This window comes from Neocloeon triangulifer, unplaced genomic scaffold (genome assembly GCF_031216515.1).
Source record: "Neocloeon triangulifer isolate White Clay Creek 2 clone unplaced genomic scaffold, ASM3121651v1 ptg000014l, whole genome shotgun sequence".
Classification (NCBI taxonomy): Eukaryota; Metazoa; Arthropoda; class Insecta; order Ephemeroptera; family Baetidae; genus Neocloeon; species Neocloeon triangulifer.
This window is the reverse complement of record NW_026775556.1, coordinates 9,058,897-9,069,156: the sequence shown is the minus strand read 5'-3', so window position 1 is coordinate 9,069,156 and position 10,260 is coordinate 9,058,897. Positions and strand designations below refer to the sequence as shown.

The 10,260-nt window shown below is 37.6% G+C and overlaps 4 protein-coding genes across 5 annotated transcripts; 1 reads left to right on the top strand and 3 right to left on the bottom strand.

Annotated features, from left to right (window-relative positions):
- Positions 1-65: 65 nt before the first annotated feature.
- On the bottom strand, positions 66-2,683 carry LOC132201497 (protein takeout-like). Its single transcript, XM_059627699.1, has 7 exons — positions 2,492-2,683; positions 1,202-1,341; positions 1,057-1,149; positions 741-888; positions 544-683; positions 333-482; positions 66-272 (listed from the first exon to the last, which is right to left on the bottom strand). The coding sequence occupies exons 1-7, from the start codon at positions 2,560-2,562 to the stop codon at positions 121-123; spliced, it is 894 nt and encodes a 297-aa protein (XP_059483682.1). The 5' UTR covers positions 2,563-2,683; the 3' UTR covers positions 66-120.
- A 129-nt stretch (positions 2,684-2,812) lies between these two features.
- Positions 2,813-7,414, top strand: LOC132201498 (selenoprotein S-like). The gene is made up of 5 exons (XM_059627700.1): positions 2,813-2,974; positions 6,384-6,530; positions 6,587-6,693; positions 6,972-7,125; positions 7,249-7,414. Exons 1-5 carry the CDS (start codon positions 2,890-2,892, stop codon positions 7,335-7,337), a joined length of 582 nt encoding a protein of 193 aa, XP_059483683.1. The 5' UTR covers positions 2,813-2,889; the 3' UTR covers positions 7,338-7,414.
- LOC132201494 (cytochrome c oxidase assembly protein COX18, mitochondrial) lies at positions 7,328-10,096 on the bottom strand. The gene is made up of 2 exons (XM_059627696.1): positions 9,956-10,096; positions 7,328-8,418 (listed from the first exon to the last, which is right to left on the bottom strand). The coding sequence occupies exon 2, from the start codon at positions 8,407-8,409 to the stop codon at positions 7,426-7,428; it is 984 nt and encodes a 327-aa protein (XP_059483679.1). The 5' UTR covers positions 8,410-8,418; positions 9,956-10,096; the 3' UTR covers positions 7,328-7,425.
- LOC132201495 (7-methylguanosine phosphate-specific 5'-nucleotidase) lies at positions 8,574-10,098 on the bottom strand. 2 transcript variants are annotated; one of them, XM_059627698.1, is made up of 3 exons: positions 9,956-10,085; positions 9,187-9,821; positions 8,574-9,094 (listed from the first exon to the last, which is right to left on the bottom strand). In XM_059627698.1, the coding sequence occupies exons 2-3, from the start codon at positions 9,775-9,777 to the stop codon at positions 8,792-8,794; spliced, it is 894 nt and encodes a 297-aa protein (XP_059483681.1). In that variant the 5' UTR covers positions 9,778-9,821; positions 9,956-10,085; the 3' UTR covers positions 8,574-8,791. The 2 variants fall into 2 exon arrangements, with proteins under 2 accessions (XP_059483681.1, XP_059483680.1); XM_059627697.1 differs by having other exon boundaries at positions 8,575-9,094; positions 9,187-9,796; positions 9,956-10,098.
- Between the last annotated feature and the right edge of the window lie 162 nt (positions 10,099-10,260).

The following is a 10,260-nucleotide window of genomic DNA, read 5'->3' as shown; positions in this document are numbered from 1 at the left end:
GATGCGGCCACTTTTAGGCAATATAAGACGTCGGAAATGAAACAGGTTATCTACTTCTACTTTTTTATTCATTCTAAAATGCGGAAACACGAGCTCTGGCCGCAGCCCTGAGGAACCATATTATTTGAGGAAGATGGTCTTGTACGGGACTTTGTGGAAAAGTTTGTTGCTGATGTCGCGGAAAATCGCACCGAATTTGACTTCAATAGCGGGGTTCATCTCACGTAATATTTCCAGAGCGTTTTCATTGAGTAGAATATTCATAGCTCGCTCTGCCAACAAATTTTTAAAAGGTTAACCCAATTATTTGCAATAAATTGTTAATTACAAACCAAGAAGAGCGTCCCCTCCAAACAAATTTGCTAAATACATCGTTGCTGATTTTGGTTGAAATTTTATATGAAAATTGGTGACATTCAGGAACTCTTCACCGTCGCGCATAAACCTCTCACACTTTAAAGAAACTTTTACGTTGATATCATCTGCAAGTATTCCAAATAAAGTTAACTTCGGATTTTGCTTATATAAAATAAAATTTCATACTCATGGTGACGTTACTCTTGCCGCGTCCTGTGATGGGCAGGAGCATCACTTTTCCACTGACTTCATAGTCGGACGCGACCGAGAACCGCGGCACCTGAGCCTCGCTCTTCATTTCGCACCCGCCACTTGCAATATCAGTGCTAAAATTTGAGAAGAAAAAACCATTAAACAAATTTTTAAACAAAAACTGAACCAACCTTTGGCTAAGAACTTCGATGTTGTCCAAACCAGTCAAGGTTGCGTTGCTTAAGCTGAGAGCTACCCTGACGAGACCAGAACCCTGCTCAACGTCCACGTGATTAATGAAGAGCGGGTTAATTGACTCAATGCCCAAACTTTCCACTCCTTTCGCGTTTGAAAAGAATTTTTTATTAAAATTGAAAAATAAAAATATATAATTATATAATAATGGAAATGAGATCGGGCTTTTCCATGATCATCTCCTCGAGTTTCAACTTTTCTTCAAACAAATATATAATAATATAAGAAATAAAATTCTTCGAATTTTTTTACCATTTTGGAGAAGAACAAAGGCTTTTTGTGCAGCTTGCTTCAAACAACCATTATAGTCAGCGTCGCTTGCTTTGCATAGTAAAAATTCAGCAGCTTTAAAAAAATCAAATCATTAACAAAATTAAATTAAATGCAAATTACTTACGGAGCCTTTGTGATTCTGCAGTTGCGAGCGGCGCTAGGTAAACCAAAATAATTTCAACGGCAACTACAAGCACTCGGCGAATATCTTTTGAACCGCTCATCTTGCTTCGCAGAGAAGTGCCTGACGACTGCATTGCACTTCTGCAAAAATTTCTTTTATACTCATTTTTTTACTGCACATCCGCCGAAAACGAGGGATTCGGAATTCATAATGTTTGCTAATTGATTAATGCGCAAAGCACAGCACACGCACGAACACAATTTTCTGCCAGGGTCTTAACTTGTGCACGAATTTAAACTCACGCAATGCCAAGTATATCATTATAATTAAGAGAAAGTCAAAAGCGCACGCATTAAAAATATGATTTGAAAAAATTATTTTTCATTAATTATTAATGAATTTTTTAACTCACAGTTTTGCCAAAAATATTCATATATTAAAATTAAACTTAGTCGCTTTTCATTACCACTGTAAATATGTTTAGAAGATGAAAAATATTATTAATTAATAAACCTGATCAACAATATTAGTCCTTATAATGAATTTAATAAAATATACCATAGTGTTTTTCATTATATTTATAAAATGATTTAAACTATATTTAGCGGTAGTTAATCAAGTGTTTTTATTTATAATTTTGAGGCAAGTTTTAAGTACGAAAACGGATGAAATATGAATTTTTGCAGCATTCTTACTTAATCTACCGTATCTACATTAAAAAAAAAAAAAAAAAAATCTATTAATAACAACTGTGAAGACCATGATTGAAAAAAAATTCATTAAAAGATTGAGGGCTTGGGCTTTGCCTTCCGCAAGCTTAATAATATTGGGGCAATTGGGGCCAGAATCCTTACAATTGCCAAAAATGGTCCTTATATTGCTGCAAAGATAAGATTTGATTAGTGCTAGTAAGAAGTCCTTAAATTTTTTGTTAATTGCTAATTATTTCACCAAAATTCAGAATCCTCTTTTAAATAGATGCCATACAAAATGCAACTCTACTGCAGTAGAGTTGAAGTTATTCATTATGAGTGCGTAAATCTTAAAATCTATAAAATAAAAAAAATATGATCATAGAACTGGCATATATGTATAATAATTAATTTAATTTAAATCATATTATTAATATTCCAATTATATATACTAATTTATAATTACACAAACATCTTTATTTTGTACTTTTGCAAGAAAGTAATCGAAGAAAAATATATTAATATATTAATTAAATTCATTAAAAGTTGGTCAGCAGGCTGAGCAAGTAAAGGCTCATTGTGTCACATACATTTTTACCTTCTCGCCCGTTCTCGCCCAATGAGACTCTCTCGCCTCTTGCGCTCACCCAAGCACCCGGGCTTTCTCATAGGTTGATTACGTGTTTATTTGCGCTAGTGGTATGTAGGCTGAGGAGACACGAAAGTAAACTAAACACTTAAACAGAGATGACAGAAAAAAAACTTATGATTTTAAAATTTTTTAAATTGTATGCAATTTTTTCACTTTTCCAAATTTCATTAATTTGACAGTCAATTTATTGTGTTCTCATCAATAATATTATTAGATATATCAGCATCCTCATCGCACACTCCATTCTGGAATCTGAGTGACACTGGGCACGCCCACATTTTTACTCCTGCCTGGAAAGTGTATTGTGACGACGGTCGTGACAGAGCGGAAAATACGATCTGACGATGGAGCCTCAGGTTGAATCCAATGTGCATCCTGAAACCCTAAATCAGAAGGAACCTGAGATCGTCGGAAACATCGCTTTCGGAGGTGACACTTGAGCAAAATGATAAAAAACATAGCGTGACCTGTCTTCCGCCCACGGTCGTTGTTCAGCGATCGAATTGAGGGAAAATTTCAAATTCGCAGTGGGATAATAGATCAATGAACACAATTTGCAACTAATTTATGCTGAGTGTTTCACTCTGTGCCTTCACTGCCTTCATCATTGTATTTAATGTGTGTTCTGCTAGAGCTTCCCGGCCCTAAACATTGTTTGATTTCCCCTTAATACAAAAATGTATAATGTATTTATGTATGGTTTTTATCCGGTTTTCTAGACCACCTGGGAAGAGTCCTAAATTAGGGAAATTTTTCTGATAGACCCTAGACCACCTGGGGAAAGTCCTAAATTTGGAAATTTTTCTGATAGACCCTAGACCACCTGGGGAGATTCCTAAATTTGGAAATTTTTCTGATAGACCCTTGACCACCTGGGGAGATTCCTAAATTTGGAAATTTTTCTGATAGACCCTTGACCACCTGGGGAGATTCCTAAATTTGGAAATTTTTCTGATAGACCCTTGACCACCTGGGGAGATTTCCTAAATTTGGAAATTTTTCTGATAGACCCTTGACCACCTGGGGAGATTTCCTAAATTTGGAAATTTTTCTGATAGACCCTTGACCACCTGGGGAGATTTCCTAAATTTGGTAATTCTTCTGATAGACCCTAGACCACCTGGGGAGATTCCTAAATTTGGAAATTTTTCTGATAGACCCTTGACCACCTGGGGAGATTCCTATATTTGGAAATTTTTCTGATAGACCCTTGACCACCTGGGGAGATTTCCTAAATTTGGAAATTTTTCTGATAGACCCTTGACCACCTGGGGAGATTTCCTAAATTTGGAAATTTTTCTGATAGACCCTTGACCACCTGGGGAGATTCCTAAATTTGGAAATTCTTCTGATAGACCCTTGACCACCTGGGGAGATTTCCTAAATTTGGAAATTTTTCTGATAGACCCTTGACCACCTGGGGAGATTCCTAAATTTGGAAATTTTTCTGATAGACCCTAGACCACCTGGGGAGATTCCTAAATTTGGAAATTTTTCTGACAGACCCTAGACCACCTGGGGAGATTCCTAAATTTGGAAATTTTTCTGATAGACCCTTGACCACCTGGGGAGATTCCTAAATTTGGAAATTTTTCTGATAGACCCTTGACCACCTGGGGAGATTCCTAAATTTGGAAATTTTTCTGATAGACCCTTGACCACCTGGGGAGATTCCTAAATATGGAAATTTTTCTGATAGACCCTTGACCACCTAGGGAGATTTCCTAAATTTGGAAATTTTTCTGATAGACCCTAGACCACCTGGGGAGATTCCTAAATTTGGAAATTTTTCTGATAGACCCTAGACCACCTGGGGAGATTTCCTAAATTTGGAAATTTTTCTGATAGACCCTAGACCACCTGGGGAGATTCCTTAATTTGGAAATTTTTCTGATAGACCCTTGACCACCTGGGGAGATTCCTAAATTTGGAAATTTTTCTGATAGACCCTTGACCACCTGGGGAGATTCCTAAATTTGGAAATTTTTCTGATAGACCTCAGACCACCTGGGGAGATTCCTAAATTTGGAAATTTTTCTGACAGACCCTAGACCACCTGGGGAGATTCCTAAATTTGGAAATTTTTCTGATAGACCCTAGACCACCTGGGGAGATTCCTAAATTTGGAAATTTTTCTGATAGACTCTAGACCACCTGGGGAGATTCCTAAATTTGGAAATTTTTCTGATAGACCCTAGACCACCTTGGGAGATTCCTAAATTTGGAAATTTTTCTGATAGACCCTAGACCACCTGGGGAGATTCCTAAATTTGGAAATTTTTCTGATAGACCCTAGACCACCTGGGGTGATTCCTAAATTTGGAAATTTTTCTGTTAGACCCTTGACCACCTGGGGAGATTCCTAAATTTTGAAATTTTTCTGATAGACCCTTGACTACCTGGGGAGATTTCCTAAATTTGGAAATTTTTCTGATAAACCCTTGACCACCTGGGGAGATTCCTTAATTTCGAAATTTTTCTGATAGACCCTAGACCACCTGGGGAGATTTCCTAAATTTGGAAATTTTTCTGATAGACCCTAGACCACCTGGGGAGATTCCTAAATTTGGAAATTTTTCTGATATACCCTAGACCATCTGGGGAGATTCCTAAATTTGGAAATTTTTCTGATAGACCCTAGACAACCTGTGGAGAGTTAATACAAAACACCCAAAAAAAGTGACTTTTGTCCGATCCTCAATTGTGAAAATTTAGACGAAGGAGCATACAAACTTGAGACTCATGTCCGATCCTGAAATTTGAAAATTTATACCAGAAACGTACGTCTTGGAGACTCTTGTCTGAACCTGAATTTTGGAAATTTTTTCCAAGGAGGATAAAGCATAGAGACTCTTGTCCGATCCTTATTTTTGAAAATTATTACAAGAAACGTTCAGTCTCGGAGACTTTTGTCCGATCCTCAATTGTGAAAATTTAGACGAAGGAGCATAAAAACTTGAGACTCATGTCCGAACCAGAAATTTGAAAATTTATACCAGAAACGTACGTCTTGGAGACTCTTGTCTGAACCTGAATTTTGAAAATTTTTACCAAGGAGGATAAAGCATAGAGACTCTTGTCCGATCCTTATTTTTGAAAATTATTACAAGAAACGTTCAGTCTCGGAGACTTTTGTCCGATCCTCAATTGTGAAAATTTAGACGAAGGAGCATTAAAACTTGAGACTCATGTCCTATCCTGTAATTCGAAAATTTAAAATTTATACCAGAAACGTTACATCTTGGAGACTCTTGTCTGAACCTGAATTTTGAAAATTTTTACCAAGCAGGATAAAACTTTGAGACTTTTGTCCAATCCTTATTTTTGATAATTAATACCAGACAAGTGCAGCCTTGGTGACTTTTTTTCGAACCTGAATTTTGTAAATTTAGACCAAGGAGGGTAAAACATTGAGACTCTTGTCCGATCCTTACTTTTGAAAATTAATACAAGAAAATATATATATATATATATATATATATATGTGTATATATATATATATATATATATATATATATATATATATATATATAATATATATATATATATATATATATATATATTTATATATATATATATATATTTATATATATATATATATATATATATATATATATATATATATATATATATATATATATATATATATATATATATATATATATATATATATATATATATATATATATATATATATATAAAATGTGTATGTATTTATGGTTTTTATCTGAGTTCGAAAACTCTAGAACATAAAGTATAATCAAATGTGTTATTATTAATATGTATGTGTTGTTAATATACACGTAGTGTTAGTGTTTAAAACTTTCCTTCTCCGCAGTGACTTCCCTTTTGGTAAACTATGGCTGGCACTTCATCTTACTAGGAGCTGTTGCTCTGTTTGCGTGGCATACATGGCTAAAGCATAAATATGAGACCTGGAGGATAGAAAAGGAGGAAAGGGAATATGATGCCAGATACCATAAGAGTAAAACCTAATTTTGCATGTACAATCTGGTTAACTTGTATTCTTTTTTTATATAGACCCGGACATTGGAAAATCCAGGCAAGAGGCCATTGAGGCTGCACGCAAAAAGCAGCAGGAGGAACTTACCAGGGCCTCCTCGTTGCAGGTGGAAATAGACAAGGAGGTATAATATGTATGCTTTTTCCTTTCAAATATTTCTGGGAGACGAGATTCAACGGAGCCTGAATTTTGAAATCTCTTTTTCTTAGAGACCATCTCCATCTGAACCTTTAATTTCTAATTGAGCTTCCTCGTTCCAACCCTAATTTTGAAAAATTAGTTTTTTTGATAGAGCTTCCTCGTCCAAACCTTTATGTTGATAATTCCACTTTTCTGACAGTTCATCCTTTTAGAAACTTGCTTTTAAATTCCTTTTTCTGAGAGACATTGTTGTTATTATAGATAGAAGAGCAAAAAAGAGTAGAGAAGGCTGCGGAACGGCAGCGCCTTAATGCAGAACAGCCAGGTCGCAGACTGGGAAACAGTTTGGACAGCGACAATGCAGAGGCCTTGGCCAATGCAAAAATTATGAAGAAGGGTCGTGCTTTCAAAGAGGGTAGGTAAAATTGTATTATTTTTTGTTACTTTATCTTTTTAAAATCTGTTTATAAAAATATATAAATAATTTACATTATTTGTTTTTATTGCCAAAAACTTATCAGGAAATATCATTTTTCAGACTACAACCCGCTTGATGGAGGTGGCAGCTCGAGAGGCTACCGACCACCTACAAAAGGGTGTCCGGGAGGAGGTTGTGGAAGGAAGTGAAATATTGCAATTTGGCTTGGCTGTTGACTTGTTTATTGATAATTAATAAATCCTAGTGGTAAACTTTTTGTTAAGAATCACTCGATGATTAAAGTCTTAATTTTTCCTGAAAATGCTTCACTAAGTTGGAATAGGGATTTTTAAGTTCGTTTGCAGACTTCGGGATTCGCACGAGTCTTCGAAACTTTGGTGAAAAGAGAAGCATATTGTGGGCAAGGCCGCAGGTGCTGGACGCAGTCCAATAGAGGCTCATACAGCTTGGCACAGAGGCGGCCACAGGCACCATGATCACACTGACAACCCTGAAGAAGTTTGTCGCATACCTTTGCAGTTTGTTGGGCGCACCGGCTGCCTTGGCCGCTCGATTGGCCACCTGGATTTCCACAATGGCTAGATTTACCAGTCCCAAGGTCACAGGCAGGATCCAGGAGGCGTCGGGCAGTGTCAGGTTTGGGAACCAGAGGGTGCCTCCAAGGGTGAATTCAAGGAAGGTCAGTTGGGCCTGAATGTCTCCACTTTGTACAGACGCCATGTTCCTGAAGGCCATCGACAGGCAAACCCACATTGGCAGTTGTGCCCAGATTACCACAGTTGATTTGATAGGGTGGCAATTTTCACGAATCACTCGAAGGTCGTACTGTTTCTTCATCGACCTGGAGAAGGCTTCTTTTGCCTCCTTCTCTGTCCAACCAAACTTTTTTATTGCAATAGCAGTTTCTTTTTTTAACTCGGGTACAAGAGAATTTAGCTCTTCTCGAATATTTTCCAGTCGGGCAAAGATTTTGTTTTGGTAAATAGTCAGCGGAAGGGTCACCGCGGACCGAAAGAGAACAGTTGAAACGCAGATGGTCGCCCACCAGGGAAGACCCGACAGGTCGTGGATGTTTTCTAGCAAATTTTGTGTTTGAAGAACGGCACTACTCTCAGATATAGACTGGAAAAAGCCAGGAGAGGCCGCCGACGAGCTTTCGATGTAACGTCTCTGATGAACATGATGCGAGGTGGCTACTGATTTCAGGTAGCTTTGGGTTGGTGTTTGGAATGCACAACCACATCTGACAATCTTATGCATTTTTAGAGCCTGGAACAAAATTTAGTTCTTGATTACTTAACTGGTTGATTATGTCACAATTAGATGAACAGGAAATTTTTTCTTAAATCTGCCTTTCAATATTAAAAAATTACTTTTACGTTTAAGAAGTAAAATCTCATCTCATTTGTTCTTAAAAAGATCATTTTTTAATTAATAAAATTCAGGATTCTTAAGGACGATTTTATTTATTTCCAAACTGTCATGTCATCTACAATTTTTTAAATACTTTGAGTGAGTGAGACACAGCTAAACTCTGTCACAGCTTAGAGCATTAAAATTATAATTTGAAATTTGGTAAATCAACATTCACAACTCTGCCTGCAGTCCTTTGGAATTTGTGAAAGGAATTGTGCATTTATTGTTAGTCAAAGTGATGTGCGCCGAGAATATGGTGCAAGATTTTCTTAGGCACATCCATGGTCTGGTCGTCGATGAGCACAATGTCAAACATATCCATGAATTTTTCTAATCTTTGCTCAGGATGGTGGAAGAGGAAGCCTATCTTTATCATGGCCTTTGGGTCTTGCACACCATGACCCATAGCAGCATCACCCTCATTGTCCCCGAGCAGAATGACATTGGGTCGGTGGGCCAACAGGGAGAAGTACTCCTCATGTGCTGCAAGTGCTCGCTGGTTCTTGTTGAAAACGTGAATCATATCACCCTGTAATGAAAGATAAATTGTAATCATTGTATCAAATAAGAAGATGAAGAATTGAATTACAGCATTAAATTTTTTATTAACAATAAAAGTACCTGGAAGCCTTCAAGTGTGCCTTGGTCATTCCAATTGAGGAAGTTGGAGATGATGCGTACATTATCCAGCAGCATTTCGTGCTTCTCCAGGGCATGGTGCACAACATCACCCACTCCAGCCGAGAACACAAGCACAGGAACCTCAGCTTTCTTCAGGGCATTAAATATTTCAACTGAGCCATCCCTGAAGCAAGTCTTTGATGAGTAAATGTGGCCCTTCAACTCTTCTTTGGAAACTTCTGCGCCAAAAAGCAACTGCTCCGAGTCTTTGTACCACTGTTCCATGTAAGGCGTCTTTTGCTCTACGGTCAGCTCAGGGTGCACCTCGAAGGGATGGTACTTGTGGTATAGGGCCTCGGACCTGGCATTGTAGCCCTTGGGAAGTTGTGGCGTTGAGTGGAAGATACCAAAGGTGGTGAGACAGCGCTCGCCGTTCTCGTGGTCCTTGGTGAGGGTCTGGTCAAAGTCGGAGATGACCTGCAGCTTCTCTGAGTTGCCCTCAATGATCTCTTCAAAGACGCTTAACATATAATCCGGGTCCTTGATTCGTACATGCGGCAATTCTAGAAGGGCCTCGAGCAACTTTGCCATTGTGTTTGCCGGTCTCTTTCTGCAACCGATAAGACAACGCTGCACTGCAAGGTCTCTGGTTAACCAAAAGTGCCTCACTCTCAACATAATATTAAATGAACCATTTTACATTATTTATACGCTCGTGAGGAAAACGTTCTTATGTAGTAATTAGTTTTGCAATGCGCTAAAATCTCACCTGTTTTTTAAAAGTCCATCAAAGGGTCAAGAATTAAGATAGATCTAGCGCTAATATCTTGTCTAAAGGACGCGCAGTATTTTTAAAGTATTCTGCCCAGACTCAAGAGCACTGCGCTTCTAAACATGAAACTTGAAAGGGTGAAGAATAAGAGTGACCACCAAATATATTAATTGTTATGTAACCAATACCAAACATGTGTTTTAGAAGATAGGAGGACCCATTCCGGTACGGCCAATGATCGGGCCCCATTTCAAGCAGCGGGAAAAATTTTTATTTCAAAAGTTACAAGATAAATTAATATT

Excerpts from the sequence above, each read along its gene's own strand:
- LOC132201498 (XM_059627700.1), top strand. The coding sequence starts at position 2,890 with ATGGAGCCTCAGGTTGAATCCAATGTGCATCCTGAAACCCTAAATCAG. Across the intron at positions 2,975-6,383 it reads CGGAAACATCGCTTTCGGAG|TGACTTCCCTTTTGGTAAAC; the intron begins GTGACACTTGAG and ends CCTTCTCCGCAG. Across the intron at positions 6,694-6,971 it reads AGGTGGAAATAGACAAGGAG|ATAGAAGAGCAAAAAAGAGT; the intron begins GTATAATATGTA and ends TTGTTATTATAG.
- LOC132201497 (XM_059627699.1), bottom strand. The coding sequence starts at position 2,562 with ATGAGAAAGCCCGGGTGCTTGGGTGAGCGCAAGAGGCGAGAGAGTCTC. Across the intron at positions 684-740 it reads ATCGAAGTTCTTAGCCAAAG|CACTGATATTGCAAGTGGCG; the intron begins GTTGGTTCAGTT and ends CTCAAATTTTAG. Across the intron at positions 483-543 it reads CAAGAGTAACGTCACCATGA|ATGATATCAACGTAAAAGTT; the intron begins GTATGAAATTTT and ends GAATACTTGCAG.
- LOC132201495 (XM_059627697.1), bottom strand. The coding sequence starts at position 9,777 with ATGGCAAAGTTGCTCGAGGCCCTTCTAGAATTGCCGCATGTACGAATC. Across the intron at positions 9,095-9,186 it reads GCACACTTGAAGGCTTCCAG|GGTGATATGATTCACGTTTT; the intron begins GTACTTTTATTG and ends CTTTCATTACAG.
- LOC132201494 (XM_059627696.1), bottom strand. The coding sequence starts at position 8,409 with ATGCATAAGATTGTCAGATGTGGTTGTGCATTCCAAACACCAACCCAA.